At 41.9% G+C, this 17,451-nt stretch overlaps 2 protein-coding genes across 2 annotated transcripts; both read left to right on the top strand.

Annotated features, from left to right (window-relative positions):
* The first annotated feature begins 881 nt into the window (after positions 1 to 881).
* kctd14 (potassium channel tetramerization domain containing 14) lies at positions 882 to 4,800 on the top strand. Its single transcript, XM_020656679.3, has 4 exons — positions 882 to 1,129; positions 2,574 to 2,798; positions 2,880 to 3,014; positions 4,239 to 4,800. The coding sequence occupies exons 1-4, from the start codon at positions 1,082 to 1,084 to the stop codon at positions 4,548 to 4,550; spliced, it is 720 nt and encodes a 239-aa protein (XP_020512335.2). The 5' UTR covers positions 882 to 1,081; the 3' UTR covers positions 4,551 to 4,800.
* A 4,655-nt stretch (positions 4,801 to 9,455) lies between these two features.
* Positions 9,456 to 17,328, top strand: LOC110001231 (uncharacterized). The gene is made up of 3 exons (XM_020656677.3): positions 9,456 to 9,578; positions 11,590 to 12,067; positions 15,379 to 17,328. The coding sequence occupies exons 1-3, from the start codon at positions 9,521 to 9,523 to the stop codon at positions 15,728 to 15,730; spliced, it is 888 nt and encodes a 295-aa protein (XP_020512333.2). The 5' UTR covers positions 9,456 to 9,520; the 3' UTR covers positions 15,731 to 17,328.
* The last annotated feature ends 123 nt before the right edge of the window (positions 17,329 to 17,451 follow it).

A 17,451-nucleotide genomic window follows, 5' to 3' on the forward strand; every position in this document is an offset into this window, starting at 1 on the left:
TTGACTTTAAGGAAATAAATGAAGATGCATACGCTTACAGATGTAACGCTTGTGTTTCCTGTTAGCACACATTCCCCGTCCTCCAAAGAGTTCAAACATTATCTGACATGATCTGGTTTTGTCCTGCGCTCTGATGAACAGCAGTCTACAAGAAGACAGAAGTGTTTTTGTTTCCTGGACATTTAACACTTAAGAAGGAACTCAGGACTCCAGAGTAATCTGCACTGAGAGTTTGAAAAGGTGAGGTAAGGTACATTCCTCAGAGGAGGCAGTGTGACGTCTCACTCTGCTGTTTTTCATGGAGCCTGAAAAGCAGTTGTACATGCAGCAACTATTTAAGATAATCCTTTATTTATCCCACAACAGGGACATGTACAGTGTTACAGCAGGAAAGATTAAAAACAAAAAGTGAACAGTACAAATTTTGAATAAAATGAAGAAAAGTTAAGGATGTACAAAAAATAGATACCACAATCTACATTTTAAAACATATAACCCTTCAAGTGTCAGGAGGAGGATCATTTAAATACTACAAACATGAAATACAAAGTCAAATGTGGGTTTTGTTAATGAGAATTTAAAAAAAAAAAAAGGAATGCACAAACATTTTCCTTCTATATGAAGCTAGCTCATTTGCATTTCTGGTGGAACAATTTAATAGTTAATTATACTTTAAGTACATTCCTCATGGTTATACTGGTACACTTAGATACAGGCATGTTAAGGATAGTAGGGTAGCATCATATTTACAGTCCAGCATGGCGGCTGCTGCCGATGAGCACCCTGCAGGAACAGATGTCTGACGTCACTCAGGCCTCGTCCATTAATATTCAGTCTCTGGGCTGCATCCGTATTTTCCAAGCTGCAACATTAAACAAATGTTGACACAACCCCGCATGTGACTCTTGACGATGCCAATAACAATTGGGCCACAATTTTAACTACAGAGTGACTCATCTTCTCAGCGCTGGCGCATCAGGTCCGGTTTAGGCCACGCCCCCCTTTGCCTCCTACCTGGAGAGGAGTGTGGTGAAATCTCCCCGTTCTCCCACCTGGACAAACACCCTCACCTGACGCCACGATGAGTCTACCGGACTACAAGTCGGCTCCAAAACAGCCTTCAACCCCAGTAAGAAAAACTGTTTTCTGATCAAAGCTCGTATATTTAAAGAAGCATTAACAGCTGCTCTAAAAAACGGCAATCCCACCTGTTCGTTTAGAGAGAAAGCTTTGAATGTGCAGCAGGTGTGTGGACGCGCAGAAAGTTAGGAAAGTTTTCCATCTGCCTTCAGGTTGCCTCGTTTTCTCCCCCGCAGATATTGTCTCTCCTTGTGACAGTTATAAGATCTTTGTTTGTTTGCTCACACCTCACCTGTTCGACGAGAAGTAGAAATCTTTGAGGAAACTGTTGAAATAAAATAAATAATGGGCTTCTGTTAACGCCTCGATTGTTTATCGGAGGTTAGTGAACCGTTAAGCTTCCTGAAGTCGTTTGACAGCTGCAGGTCAGGGAGAAGAATATTCATTTTGAAAGGAGGTAATAAGATAAATGGTGAAACTTCAACATTTCCACGCATGAAAGCCAAGTTATTTTAAAGGTTGTCTCAGTTGAGTTAAAGCACTGTGTGAGTAAGAGTGCTGTGCAGGTATTAGGACTGGGTGATATGACCTCAAATCAATATCGGGTTAGTTGTAGTATAGGGTTAGTTGTGTACTTTTTTTGTCCTCAGTTCACTGACATGCTCTCTACTGTAAATATGCTCAACTATTAAAGCTGGGATGTTTCTTCTAACGAAGGAGCGAATATCTGATTAATTATTTTGTGGTTATTTATTGAAAGTTTCGAACTGAAATTAAAACGACACATTTTAGTTTTAAAGTAGAAACTAACTTCTCTAAAGAAACAGTAGAAAATAAATAACTTGCTTTTCATGCAAACAGTTTTTTCCGCTGTGTTTACATTTGACTTCTTTTTGTTCTGCGTCGTCTTCCCTAAATATAAAAATAATCGACGTGGGCAAGATTACAGCGTCTAAAAACAGCAAAAATACTTAAAAGTGTACAAATTAAATCCTGACATTCATCACAGAGTAGACAGAATTAGTGTCATTATATGTGATTTTTCACATTTAAATATAATATAAATCAAGTATCTCCTCTGAAAATAACTCTGTGAGTCATGACTGTCTACAATGGGTGTAACACCCGAGTCCCACTGTCTGTGATGTTTTCAGAGTTTTCAGAGTCCTATCTTCACTTTGTTTACATCGCCTGGACAGCCGGCTGACTCCTCCCCTCGTGTATAAAAGTTGTTTAATTGAGGGACTAGAGAAAAGAAGAATAACATACTGTACTCACTGCTTAACTGTGTTTCTAGATCACGCTCATTTCAGGTAAATTTACATGCAGTGTGAAGATACCAGCATAATAAAGATCGCTAGCATTAGCATGCTAACACAACAATGCAGCGCGAGTTGTTTTGGTTTCATGCTGGTGCTCAAGGGCGACATCTGCTGGATCAAAAAATCACATATAAAGCCTTAAAGTATGAAGTGATTCCTCTCTCTCTGCAGCACTCTGCAGTCGTGCAGCTGAACGTCGGGGGTCATCTGTTCGTCACCACCGTGGGCACGCTCAAGAAACACCCCGAGTCCAAGCTGGCCGAGCTGTTCAGCGGAAACCCCAAACCACGCACCGACACACAGGGACGCTACTTCATCGACCGCGATGGAGCGCACTTTGGAGCCATCCTGGAGTTCCTGAGATCAGACCGTCTGCCCGCTGAGAGCATCCAGGAGGTCTGACTCCTTCACTTTACTATCAGACTGATACATGTGTAGGAGTCCTCACTCACTGTTCGTGTGTTTGTGTTTTTTTAGGTGCACAAAGAGGCCGTGTACTACAACATCAAGCCGCTGAGCAAACGGCTGGAGGAAACTCCTCGGCTGTTTGGCGAGCTGGTGGCAAGGCAGCAGTTCCTCTCCAGAGTCCCACACTACAAAGAAAACATCGAGGTCAGTTCCTCTGCACTGCTCTACATTTACACAACGGTTACACCACACAAAAAGGAGACGCAAATTTGTGCTGATGTTTGGGGTGAGCTGCTGCATGTGTGAACGGGACTCACACGACTTTACCTGATGCTTCTGGGTGAGCACTGCGCGGGGGGCTGATCTCTTTGCTAACCTTCTCTTTGGTTGCCAAGCGTACCGACCCTGAAGAGTGGAGTCAGACACACCTCGCAGTCCGTCGTTTGGTCGAAAGATTCATCACTTCCTGTGCGACAGCAGTAATAAAGGCTGTGTTCGTTTTTTTGAAAGTGATGTCAGCGCTAAGCACTTCCTCATGGACGACCTCGGAGTGGCAGACCTTCCTAGGGGTCATTGATCTTTGTGAATATATTGGCAGGAATACGCTGTGTCGAGCTGCTATGATCAATCAATCAATCAAACAAACTTTATTTATATAGCACCTTTCAGACAAATGAAATTGCAGTTCAAAGTGCTTAACAAGAGTGCAGAAAAGTTATTGACGACGAAAGTAGTTTATAAAATCATTGAGAGACTAATGCACACCAATAAGAATAAAAAAAAATATATAAAAATAAAATACGACACATAAAAGCAACAAGATATTAAAATGAATACATAGGAGAAGAATATTTAAAATTGTAGTTGGATAAAAAAGACAATACAGTAATGTTAAGATTTGAATTAAAGCCAGGCTGAATAAATGAGTTTTAAGACTGTGTTTAAAAATCTCGATATTCTGGGCTCCTCTCAGACCCTCAGGAAGGTCGTTCCACAGTCTCGGAGCGTAACAGCTGAAAGCAGCATCGCCAAAGGTTTTTGTCCTGCTCTGTGGAACACCTAAGAGAGAGGAACTGGAGGATCTGAGGGGCCGTACTGGTTCATAAGCTAAAATCATATCACCCTGTTACACAGCTGACTCAGCTATGGTCATCCAGTTTAAGCCCCGCCCACCAAGTAAGGGTACTATCGGCTGTGGAACCACACACAGGATCAGAGTTTACCGCACCAAGCTGTACTGAAGCAAACTGGATTTGAGATGCAGCCTGTCCTGAAATATGCTTTAAAATCTTCAGGAGTGCAAAGTGTGAATACGTCTTTGAAATCAAACTTAAACCTGAGAACGTAAATCTTTCTAAATGTCAGCTAAATGCTTTTGGTTCATCCACCATCCCCGTTGCCATGGAAACAACCTGCCATCTCTTCCAGGTGCTGATCCGCATCGCCCGAGCCGAGGCCATCGCCGCCCGCCAGTCCACCATCCTGATCTGCGTGATGCGGACGGAGGAGGACTTTGGTCTCTATGACAACGCCCTCAAGAGCCTGGATGCGGACAAGGAGTCGGTGGTGACGTTCGGACCGTGGAAGGCCACGCCGTCCGTCAAGGACCTGCTGGACTGCGTGAAGATGGACATCGAGAGTCAGGGCTACAGCGTGAGCGTCCGGCCTAACGTCGAGCAGAAGGGCTTCATGTCCAAGAGCTACGACTTCTTCTACAGAGTCACCTTCACCTGGTGGTGACGAGACTGTTTTTAATCAACAGGAAACTGTACATACTGTTCCTAGAAATGAATCATTAGAGAGTTTTATCTGTACGATATTTTAAACTATTAAAGAAATGGAAAAAATTGGAGGAGGTTCTTTTAGTAAAACTGTAAATAAGAGTTTAAAACGATACGTACCTTTAATTCTAATCTGTACTGTGAGTGACATCACGTCTTTGTGCTGCTTCATTTTAATAAACAACCATAACTACCCTCTCTCACAAAGATTTTGGTTTCCTGTGTGCTCTTTAAGAACAAAGAACCCCGAGAGCTCAAAAAGCTGCAGGACGTTGTGTACAAGGTAACAAACAGAATGTGATCATTTTCAAAACACTGAAACCACGAGTGATGAAAATAGAACAATGAGAAGGAGAACCTCTCTGGTGTCTGTCGGTGTCTGGAACACAATCTTCTTCTTGTTCCTTTTAGACTCCTAAGTGGAGCATAGGGCAGAAACCACACCCCTCCAACGGATTCGTTTTTGAGCAGTTTTCTTCAGTTTGTCCGGTTTTCTTGGCTTCACTCTCGACTGATCTTCTCCAAGTCTGTCTTGGCCTCCCCTCTTCCCCTGTGGATCCCAGTCCAGTGCCTGCCTTGTGACGTTGTCTGTTGCTTTTCTTAAAGTGTGTCCAATCCACCCCTCACTTTCTCTTCATCACATCCTGGCTGGAACACAATCGCCTTGTTTTCTCATCTAAAGAAAACTGTTTTAATGTGATTTAAAAAAAGAAGGAAACTGTGCTCACTTTGAAGTTTTAACGATAAGATGAAGACTAAAGAAAAAGAGGATATTAATGAGTTTAAGTTCCTAGGAATCATTTTAGATCCACAGCTCAAGTTTGATGAACATTTAAAGAAAATCACCAAAACCGTGAAGAACAACTTTAAATGTTTTACACCGATTAAAGGTCACATACTAAACTCATTTTAACCAGTTTCAATAAGAGTGGTTTCACACTACGTACGCTTGACCCCAAAGTCCGGTTCATTTGATCAGTTTGAACACTAACGTACTGTACTCGTAGAGTACTTTGGTACCGTGCCCGAGTCTCCTAAAGAGGTGGTCTCGAGCGTGGTTCATGTGTACTTGAGTAGTAAACAGCACCATGGAATTGAATGATGTAATATCAGTATATGTACTGGGTCTATGTTATTGTAATTAAGATGAGTGGGAAATCCCTCACACCTCTAAGTAATGCGTCATACAAACAACACTTTGGTACTCAGCAGCTTTGAGAAAGTCATAAAAGTGTTGAACAAGCATGTTAGAAAGTGGAGCAGTGGCCCCAGTGTTCACCACAGAGCCGGGCAGGGTGTCTACCAACTGACAGCTTTAATGTCAGACGACTTCCTGTGTGAGGAGAGACTGAAAAACAAGCAACAACACAGAGCTGGTGTCCTGCACCTGAGAGGCCGAAGATTAACAAGAAAACTCTGTTCTGTTATGAATCCATGGTGTCTGTGAGCGAGGCGGAAAAACCTCCTTCATGCTCTGTATGAGTTGGAGCGTCCAGTCAGCTCGGAGTCTTGACGCTTTAAAAACATCATGTTGCCTTTAAATGTATCTTAAAAGTAGGATATTTGGATTTCAGTGGCTTCAGCTGGATGTTTTTTTTGTTCAAAGGTAAAAACATGCAGAATCATGAAACAGTAAAAATACTCTTGAACCACATTCAGGCCGTTTAAAATAGGCCGCAGAGACTGACTGAAAAGCAGATATATCAGGGTTAGCATGAGAGGGAACATGTCAGTGTGACAGAAACTATGAGAGCCTTCAGAGGAAGAAACAAACAAATAGGATGAAACATCAGGTTTTTGAAGTTTATTGCAGGTTTTGCAGGCAAGAACGTTTCCCCTCTTATATTCATTGTCTTATTATTACAATAGTAACAAGTAGAAGCTCTAAAAGTGCTCCTTTTAGTTTGAATTGAAATGTTTTAGTTTGGTTGGAAACCTTTTGTTTTGAGCGTCAGTCTTTATCTGACACTGAATTTCACACTTTTACCGAGGCAGAGGGGGGAAATGGTGATCTCTCTGATGGTCTACCACTTCGATTGTTATCACTTTTTTGACAAACGTTTATACTCCCCCTGATGATGATGGCACGTTCCCCCGACGTTCCTCTCCAACAGGGGCGCTCAACTACCGGGTCAGGACCAGAGACTGTAAATATTAATGGACATGCTCCCTCTGTAGCAACCCAGTCAAGTAGCTCAATCTGTAGGGACTTTGGTCTGGTTCCTAGTGAGGTTCCCCCTTGAGGAACCCCCAGCAGCTGTGTAGCAGCGTTTAGCAGCAGCACTCTGACATCTCTCCATTAGTGTCCACAGGTCCTGATTGTTTTTCTTTTTGGGCCTATGTGTGTGAGGAGCATGTCTCTAAATAACAGAGTGTAAAACCAGAATTTCCCCCTTGGTGATTAATAAATTATGTGAAATTAAATGAAAACAAAAAACATTTACAATTGGAAACAAAGTGGCTCGAAATCAAAGTCCTAAAACTCTGCTAAAGAGGGAAGAACTTCGATCTTTAGAGCTTCCTTCAAGATGTTCCATCAGGTTAGTGCATCAAAATGAAATGTAGTTTGACGACGATATCCTGACATCACACATGCTAAAAAATCATCATGACGAACATTAGCAGTTTTCTCGCCGAGCATGACTGTAGACTTTTGTTTTGATGGTTTTGTAGATCATGTTTCTTTCTGTTCCTTGTTTCTATTCCTTGTTTCTATTCCTTGTTTCTACTACTGGTCCTTGAGGTTGCTCTGACATACTTAGGATGTTTTTTTTATTATGATTATTATTTAAGTGGGACTGTGTTGGAAAAGAACCCTGAACAACGCTATCCATTTTGGAAGACACTTTGTGTTCACGGCCAAACATTCAGGCCTCAGTGAGTTCTGTCCTCTCTTCTAAGAAATGAAATGTACCACAATGTGTCACAATCAGACTTCCTCTTGAAACCCCCCGTTACCCACATCTAAAACAGGCTGCACGTCGTAGCTGTTCACACCTTTAATGTCTTTATAGGAACAGTGACAGTGATAATGTCCTGCTGTCTTTCTCATAATAAAGTGATCTAAAATCTAACCCGAGCCGGCTGACACTGGAGTTTATGTTCTGCCTAAAATTGTGAAGTTTTTGCTTTTATCAGAGATCGGTGTTTCCATCGAACAAAGGTTCCTTCAATAGAGTCACACGGGGCATCGATGGACACGGTTGACCCAGCAGCCTACTTAATGGGTGCACCCCAAAATAAATCTTAAAAAAAAAACAAAACAGGTGAAGCGCTAGAAACCAGCGAGAGAGAAAATACTGTCAGCGTCTGTAACATGTCAGTGGGTTATATCACGGAAGTGTACAACGCAGAGAACATTTTCCCGTTCAGACCATTTCATGAGACTAAAAAATACTTTTCTTGTGTAAACTTTAGTAAAGAGGAGATTTAATGTCATGTGAAATAAAGTCAAAGCATCAGGTCACTTTCCACCTGCACTAAACACATCATTCGACAGATATTTCACGATGCCACCTTTAATAAATCAGATTCAGTTTTATTGGCCAAGACGTGACTCTCATGTACAGACAAACAAAGTGACAAAGTACACTTAAAAACAAGGAAAAGTTGGACAAAGGAAGCACAGACAAGACACATTGCAAAACTGCTATACAGGCCTATGAGTACAAATATATACATTTAAAAACTACAATATATCCAGAACTCTGCTGCTCGTCCTCTCACACACTCCCGCCCCCGTGACCACATCGTCCCCCATACTCCATAACCTCCACTGGCTGCCCATCCCCCACTTCAATCTCCTCATTATCACCTACAAAGCCCTACATGCCCCCCTAGCTCAGTCCACTGTCCTATCTCTCCAAAAAAGCCAGAAAAAAAATTAAAAAAAAAAAATTATGAATTTACAAAGCAGGGGGTTCAAATCTGACCTTTGCTGCATGTTGTCCCCCACTCTCTCCTCCCAGCTGTCCTATCTAATGAAGGCACAAAGGGCCAAAAAAAATTAAAGGAAGAAAGTGTGACTTTTTGATCCAGTAGATGAGCACCTTGAGCACCAGCACTAAACTGCTGTTAGGCCACGCCTCCTCCATACTGAAGCCTCCGCTCTCCTCCAGAGACACACCTCCAACCCCTCTACACTCACGTTCAACCAAAGGAGATATTCATGAGAACGCATCAAAATTTAGCACAAGCAGCGGACAAAAGTGTCCTGCATTGTTGTGTTAGCGTGCTAATGTTAGCGCTCTTTAGTTAGCTCGTAGCTTCACATTGTTGTGTTAGCATGCTAATGTTAGCGCTCTTTAGTTAGCTCGTAGCTTCACATTGTTGTGTTAGCATGCTAATGTTAGCGCTCTTTAGTTAGCTCGTAGCTTCACATTTCATGTAAACTGACACAGAATGAGCGTGATCTAAAAACTCTTACTAACATCCAAATAATCAGTGAGTATGTTCTTCTTCTTCTCTCTAGTTCTTGACTAAAACAGCTTTTATACACAAGGGGAGGAGCCGGCCGTCCCGTCCATGTAAACACGGCTCTGACAACAACACAGCCAGCGGGACTCGAGCTTCTCCCTCATTGTAGACAGTCAGGACTCAGAGACACATTTACACAGGACAGACTTTATGATTTATTTATGTTTAACATGTTGCACATTCTTCCTTTCATAAACCATTAAAATTAAACTTAAAAACAAAAAGTCAAAATGGAATAAATCCAAACTATTATAAACCTGGAGTGATGTGTCAATGATGTAATACTGAATATTAAAAAGACGTCCTACATTAGTGCCCCTCTTCACAGTGAGCATGAAGGCTGATGTTTGTGTGCTGTTGAAGTCACACAGGAAGTGAAAATGATGTTCTAGAAAGAGCAGAGACGCAGCAGAGACGCACACAGAGCTGCTGAGGAGCTGAAAACACAGAGACATGACGAGAGAGAGAAACCCTGAGAGACTTCTGCTGCTCGTCAGCCTCTTCCTTACAGGTAAAGTTTGTTATTTCAGATTCTGGTTAAAGTGGGATTGGATTTACTTAGTAGTGACAGAAGTATGCAGATGCTTCCCTAAACTAAAATCAGCACTCCAATCGTTTTAAAAAGCTGCACTTTATCAGAGTTAATGCACAAAATGTAAATATCAAATGGAAGGTATTAGTACAACATGCGACTGATGTTTGACATTTTATAGATTACTACTTTATACCTTCTAGAGTTTGTTCCCAACATGAGGGTCAGATCCCCCTCAGAGGGAGACGAGAGAAATCTGAGGATGAGAGACGTGTCAGGCAAAGAGAAAACTAGAGCTGTCGAATAAATGTTTAAAAATACATCAAATATAGAAAATATAAAACTTCATCCCAAACATTTAACTCAAGCGAAATACCTCCATAACACAGTGACGCTCCACGATTCTACATTTACATTTTAGCTTTTGACCGAAACGACTGAAAAAAATCTGACGCTGTGTATTTTTAATTCAGAGTAAATGTGGGGAGGTCTGTGAATTATTATATTATGTTATAAGGTTAAAGGTCGGTAGGGATCATTTAAAGAGAAGAGGTCAAGCACCAATAGCCTGTCCTCCAAGCTCCTTTCTCACATGTCATTCCCCACTCTCTCTCTCTCTCTCTCTCTCTCTTTCCCTCTCTCTCTCCCTCTCTCTCTCCCTCTCCCTCTCCCTGATGGTTGACTCTCTCCTCTCTCCTATCTCTAAATTTCATTTTCATTTCATTTCAAACCATTATTTATTCTCAAAAAGACACTGAGGTTTCCCTCATTTCCAACGCCGTTGAGATTACGAACACAGTAAAACAAGCAAAAAACACATCAAACACTCAGAATCTGTGACAAAAACCACTGAGATCATTTCAAACAGTAACAATCTGAAACAAAGTTGTTTGAAAATCAAATTCCTGAAACTCTGGAAGAGAGGGAAGAACTCCGATAAAAATGTTTAAATAAAAAAGATGAAAGGTCAAAAATCTCGCAGCAACACTTGAGGTATGAAGATGAACCGACAAGTTGATCTAATAACCCTGAGTTTCTTTTTTCTTAATACTTCTTGGGTTATTAAGAGTAGTGTTTCTTACACACATTGGCCCAACATACACACACACACACACGCACAAACAGGAGCTGTGGACATGCGTTAGTGGAGGGATATCAGAGGGGGCGGCTGCTACACAGGGAGCGTGCCAAAGCTGCTGGGGGGTTCGGTGCCTTCCCAGAGGACACTTCTGCAGTATTTGGGAAGTGACCTGGACCAGACCAGACCCGCCCCTCCCTGAGGAAGGCCACAAGCCGAAACATGTCCTTTTAAAGAAGTTTATAGGGGCGCTGGTGGAGCAGTGGTTAGAGCACGCACCCCATGTATGGAGGATGTAATCCTCCAAGCGGGCGACCCGGGTTCAAATCCGACCTGTGGCTCCTTTCCCGCATGTCATTCCCCTCTCTCTCTCTCTCTGATTTCAAACTTTATCCACTGTCCTATCTTTACATTAAAGGAACAAAAAGACAAAAAATAAATCTTAAAAAAAAAGTGAATAAAGTCAATCTTCTTACTACAAATGTTTTTGACCTCTTCATCGTTTCACTCTGCCACACACTCTGCTTCTTCATCACTTCATGATAAGACACTTGGATTAATTAACATGAGACACATTAGGACATGTTTGTGGGTTTTTTCTTTTTTCTTTATTCTTGATTTCAAACGATTACAAATAGACGAAAATGAATAAACAAATAAAAAAAAAAATTGTATAAAAAAAATAAAAAAATAAAAAGCCAATTTCAATATAATACACGTTTGGCTTGTTCGAAAATTGATAGGAAGAAGCCTAGGCTTGTCAAGTCCTACCCCCATTCTTCACCATTAACAAATGCAAAATCCAATAAAATAAAATAAACGGACAATACAAAAAAATACTCCAATCGAGCTATTAAGAAAAGGGGTTCATCTTTTTACGGCTGGTTAAAAGCTGTCTTTTTGTGTTTGCAGGTGTCCGGTGTGAAAAGGAGTCTCTGTTTGTGTACGGCACGGCCGGAGATCAAGCTCTGTTGCCGTGCACCAACCTGATCACCTCGGACTGCTCCAGAATCTCCTGGACCTTCTTCTTCAAAGGCGATGGCGTGCGGTACACCACGGAGGTCGACCAGGGGAAGGTGCGGGCGGACTCGGACAAGGTCGACCGCATGTCCCTCTCGCCCAACTGCTCGCTCGTCCTGCGGGACCTGAAGACCAAGGACGCCGGCTCCTACGTCTGCCTGCAGGACGGGAACGGCATCACTGACATCTACTTCTCCGTCCTCACCATCACGTCGGTCTCCACCGTCACGGACCTGCAGCGTGGAGGAAACCTCAGCTTGAGCTGCGTGCTGTTCACTTTCTTTGACGCGGGGAGCTGCAAGTCGTACTCCAACGTGTTCGACCTCAGCTGGACGACTGTGGACGACACTGAGCTGCTCCGAGACTCCAGGTTTACACTTTTCTGTTCTTCCTCTTCACTGATACTCCTTTATTACCACTGTAACAGCTTTAACAAGAACACTATAATGTATCCTATTAGTTGACCACCCCCTTGCTCCCTATCCCTCTTCCTGCATCTTATCCCATCTCTCCCCCTATCCCCTTCCAAGCCTGGCGCAGTCTAGGCCTGTGAAGGCTGTTTAGTCATGAGCCGGGGATCCGGCCAAAGATTTCTGCCTTTTAATAAGAAAGTTTTTTCTTACCACTGTAACTTTTGCTGCTTTGCTAAAGTGCTCATGATGGATAGGCCGGGTCTTTGTAACATAACAATGAGTAAGGTCTTTTACCTGCTGTTTGTAACATAACAATGAGTAAGGTCTTTTACCTGCTCTTTTGTAAAGTGTCTCCAGATAACACTTGTTATGAGTTGACACTATACAAATAAAAATTGATTGATTGATTGAAATTGATTAATTATAATGTGAAAATATGGATAGAGCAGTGGTTCTCAACTGGTGGTGCTGGCGAGGAGCTGTTTTTAGTGGGTCTCAAAGGTGCCATTTTTACCTTTATTTGATAGGACAGCTGAAGAGGGACGGGAAAAGTTGGGCGATCTTTCTTACCATGCAGACACTTTTCTTCTTGCTCTCTGCTTTGCTTACATTCTTTTGCTCCTTCTTTTTTCTAAACCTAATTTAATCGACAGCCGGTCCTGGACATTTCCAAATCCTCAGGACTGTATTTTTTTGATAGATTCAGAAGGTCTTTAGCCATATTTTATAATATTTTTTTGACCTCTGCATCACTACATGACTGTAGCCTGACAAGAGCATAAGCCTGTGCCGCAGTACTTTGAAACGCTGTGAACAGCTAAAGCTAATAAGCAACAAGATGCCTCCCTTCTCCAAGGACGATTACCACAAACTTCTTCAGAAAATTGCAGCCAAGCAAAGGGCAGAGGTCGGATTTGAATCCACAGGACTTGAGCCTCTGTACATGGGGCTGGGCAACATAACCATTAGGCCCTTGAGCCAGGTTGTGACACCCCCCTAAAAAAAAGGAAAGTCTGAAATGATACAAGTAATGATCAAATGATATCGGTACCATTTCTGAAACCATGGCAACCAAAATAGAACAAGAGCAAAAAAAAGGAGCACACTCAACAGTTGACACGATTTCAGTCGCACGGCCGCAACAAGACTAAAAAAGAGAGACAGAAAAGTCAGCACACATTTGTCCTTTAAGTTTCCTTTATCCGGGGAAGAACAGCAAAACAATATCAGACACGTTTCAGCGCTAAGCCTTCATCAGCGTTCAAAATAGAAGTCCTTGGCTCCCAATATAGGGTCTTTTCTAGATTTTTTAAAGAGGAAAAAAGTATCAAAAGTTTCAGACAAACTTCTGCAAAGTGTCTAAATTAAACACAAAAACCTTCAGCCATTAAGTTAAGAAGTTATTTATTGTATGTCTGTTGGATTCTGGTTGGGAGGTCTGAGGTGTGAGAGCTGCTTTCTGGTGTCTTGTTCTTCAGTGTGTCCGGTAGACGCAGAGAGGCGAGGTTGTGGAGCTGGCCGTGGAACGATGGAGATTTGAGGCATGGGAAGACAATATAAATAAAGCAAATCTTAAGTTCTGACTTAAAAATACCACGATGGGTAAACTAACGATATGGCGTCGCGCAAGAATAATAATATAATATAATAATAATAATAATCTTTATTTATAGAGCACTTTTCAAAAACAAGTTACAAAGTGCTTTACAAGGACAGCAAATATAAAAACAGGCAGGTCGTAGAATAATAAACAAGGCAAGATGAAGGAATAAAAATCACTTTAAGATATAAAATCACTTTTAAAAGAACTGTAAAAATACATACAATTATTTTAAAGGAATTCTAAAAAGTGAAAATAGTAACAATTTAAAATCTACAAAAATCAGAAAAGGCTTGTCGGAAAAAGTGTGTCTTAAAAAGAAGGGACTTAAAAGAGATGAATGATGGGGCGCGCTGGTGGCGCAATGGTTAGGGCGCGCGTCCCATGTATTGAGACTCTCGTCTCAAGCGGTAGGCCCAGGTTCGCCTCTACCCGTGGCCCCCTTCCACATGTCACTCCCCGCTCTCTCTCCCTGGTTTCTGACTCTATCCACTGTCCTCTCTCTCTGGTTTCTGACTCTATCCACTGTCCTCTCTCTCTCTCTGGTTTCTGACTCTATCCACTGTCCTCTCTCTCTCTCTGGTTTCTGACTCTATCCACTGTCCTCTCTCTCTCTGGTTTCAGACTCTATCCACTGTCCTCTCTCTCTCTCTGGTTTCAGACTCTATCCACTGTCCTCTCTCTCTCTCTGGTTTCTGACTCTATCCACTGTCCTCTCTCTCTCTGGTTTCAGACTCTATCCACTGTCCTCTCTCTCTCTCTGGTTTCAGACTCTATCCACTGTCCTCTCTCTCTGGTTTCAGACTCTATCCACTGTCCTCTCTCTCTGGTTTCTGACTCTATCCACTGTCCTCTCTCTCTCTGGTTTCTGACTCTATCCACTGTCCTCTCTCTCCCTGGTTTCTGACTCTATCCACTGTCCTCTCTCTCTCTGGTTTCAGACTCTATCCACTGTCCTCTCTCTCTCTGGTTTCTGACTCTATCCACTGTCCTCTCTCTCTCTCTCTGGTTTCAGACTCTATCCACTGTCCTCTCTCTCTCTGGTTTCTGACTCTATCCACTGTCCTCTCTCTCTCTGGTTTCTGACTCTATCCACTGTCCTCTCTCTCTCTGGTTTCTGACTCTATCCACTGTCCTCTCTCTCTCTGGTTTCTGACTCTATCCACTGTCCTCTCTCTGCATTAAAGGCACAAAAAGCCCAAAATAAATCTTTAAAAAAGAGATGAGTGATTCTGCCCACCTGATCTCCTCGGGCAGGTCGTTTCAGAGTCATGGAGCCCTCACGGAAAACACACACACACACACACACTGGACAAACAAGAAATCACACAGAGAGGGAAAATAGACTGGGATCGTCACACTGGGACACTTAGACTTTCTTTATTGTCATTCAAACTTGTACTTTACAGTGCAGATAAGAACGAAATTTTGTTGCATTTGGCTCGTTGTAGTGCAGGATAAGAACAGCAGCAAGTATTTACATATAAAAAATAAAAAATAAAAATAAAATAAACTGAGGAAGACAAGCTGTAACTCCTCAGACAGATGGACAGCCCTTTATGACATTTTGATCTGTTGACAACCTGACACTACAATGTGAATGAAATGATTCCTGGTGATAAAAAACAACTTTGTAATGTCTGTCTTTAAAATCTGCTTCTCTCACAGGTACACGCTGACGAGCCACAATCGCTGCAACGCCACTCTGGCGGTCACAAACCTTCAGAGAGAAGACAACAACAGGAAGTTGAGGTGTCAGATTAACACCACACGAAACCACCAAGCCTTGTTTCTGGACTTCACGTCCACATTCTTGTTTGGAGATTCTTCTCCTTCTCCTTCTCCTTCTGTGATTCCTGTAGCCGTCAGCGATTGTTCAGTGCCGCTGCCCGTCAGCCGCATAGTGCTCTGTGTGGCTCTGCCCGTCATGGTGATCATGGTGGGATTCTTCACATGGAGGGCGGACAAAAAGAGGGCCGAGGCATCGACAGCTGGCATCGAGCTTCAGGAGTTCAGATGACTGCTGAGCGCTGTACTGTATGTTCGGTTTTTCAATGATTTTCATGTCACATCCAAAATCCTCATGGACTGAAAGATTTTCTTTGCAAAGGGGGCAATTTGTAAAATCAAAACCAAGCATTGCTATTTTATTTTTATGTCTTGTCTTGTTGTTGTAGAGAAGTTCCTAAATTGTGATGATCATCGTTTTCATCTTCCTTTTAATGTTATTTTAATGTTTTATTTTTGGGCTTTTTTATTTATAGATAGGACAGGGGATACAGTCAGAAATCAGGAAGAGAGAGAGAGAGTGGGGAGCGGAGCCACAGGTCGGATTCAAACCTGTGACGCCCGCCTTGAGGACAACAGCCTCTGTACATTGGGTGCTCTATAACCACTAGGCTACCTGCACCCATTCCCTTTAATGTTGAATTAAATACAACTATCAAATGTCTTTAAGAAATATTATGAAGCACTGGTTTTGCTCAGTTGGAATAAAGCAGGCGGGCGGCTGCACAGCGGATACAGTCCTCCAAGTACAGTCACAGGTTACACTCCTAAACGTATATGAAGCCACATCACTCAAAAGTCCAGATAATAATCAGCTGATCTGAGAACCGCCCCGATGCTAACCAATCTCTGCTGTGAAATTCTCCCTCCACCACCCGGACCTCCTCCACCTTCAGTCAGCTCATTTTATATACTAGGATGAATTGTTCACTTGTTATGTCTGCAGGATGTCAGTATCATTACATGCACATTCAGGATCTGTTCTGCATGTCCCCATGGGCGGGAATTAAAGGTTTGATCTGTGACATGCTGCACTGGTACAGCTGAGAGCTCAGAGCAGAACCAAATACAACTGTACAAACCTTAAGTTTAATAAAAGGTTAAATCTATGACCAGAGTATTCCTGACTGAAATGAGATGTTCTGTCTAAATTAATAAGGACGTCTTATTTCTAAGAAGTCACCAGGTATGTTTTCTTGCCACATTGGGAAACTTGTTTACACTCAATACAGGCCTCATTTGTGCTCTTTATATCTTGAAATAAGATGTTTATCTGGACTTATCACGTGAATGTGTCTTATATTAAGTGTATTTTTGACAAGAAATTCGATTGCTGAGATTTGAGTTTTTGAAGTGTCGTTGTGTTGATCAGGTTTGATTGAGTTTCTTTTTTCAGATTAAACTTGTAATTATGAGTCTAACATTAGTCGTCTCTCCTGTTTACTTCCACCTGTACACGCAGACTGTTTGAGGTTAACTCAATCAGGGAAACAATCCCTCAGTGAAGACGTCAGCGCTTCATGCTTACGTCAAAGAAATCACTTCTTCAAGTGTTTCAGTTTTTTACGGAGGACGCTGTTGGAGATAGAAAGCAAAGTGTCAGAAGTTGAATAAAGAGGGACTTGTAAATGAACTAAATTAAAGGTTGTTTTGTTATTATGTTGAAATATTTTCGATTAAAGAAAATCACTTTTGTGTCTGAAATAAGTTACCTTTATATGCTGTCTTTTTTGTGTGTTTAAATGATCTCTAATGTCAAACAGCATCACTTTGATATGTGTTTGTGTTATATGTTTTAATGGTTTATAAATAAATCATTAATTCAGTGCATTTTAATGACCAATTTGTGATAATGGGAGCTGAAGCAGAGCTCTAAATTAATCTTTATTTTGGTAATTATACAATTTAACGTTCCCAACCGTGCATCTACAGAATCAGCAGACAAGGTTGATT

Source organism: Labrus bergylta, chromosome 11 (assembly GCF_963930695.1).
Source record: "Labrus bergylta chromosome 11, fLabBer1.1, whole genome shotgun sequence".
Lineage (NCBI taxonomy): Eukaryota > Metazoa > Chordata > Actinopteri > Labriformes > Labridae > Labrus > Labrus bergylta.

Bases quoted from the DNA above. Each gene is read 5' to 3' on its own strand.
- kctd14 (XM_020656679.3), top strand. From the start codon at position 1,082: ATGAGTCTACCGGACTACAAGTCGGCTCCAAAACAGCCTTCAACCCCA. The intron at 1,130-2,573 runs GTAAGAAAAACT...CTCTCTCTGCAG, and splicing joins CAAAACAGCCTTCAACCCCA to CACTCTGCAGTCGTGCAGCT. The intron at 3,015-4,238 runs GTCAGTTCCTCT...CATCTCTTCCAG, and splicing joins ACTACAAAGAAAACATCGAG to GTGCTGATCCGCATCGCCCG.
- LOC110001231 (XM_020656677.3), top strand. From the start codon at position 9,521: ATGACGAGAGAGAGAAACCCTGAGAGACTTCTGCTGCTCGTCAGCCTC. The intron at 9,579-11,589 runs GTAAAGTTTGTT...TTGTGTTTGCAG, and splicing joins CGTCAGCCTCTTCCTTACAG to GTGTCCGGTGTGAAAAGGAG. The intron at 12,068-15,378 runs GTTTACACTTTT...CTTCTCTCACAG, and splicing joins GAGCTGCTCCGAGACTCCAG to GTACACGCTGACGAGCCACA.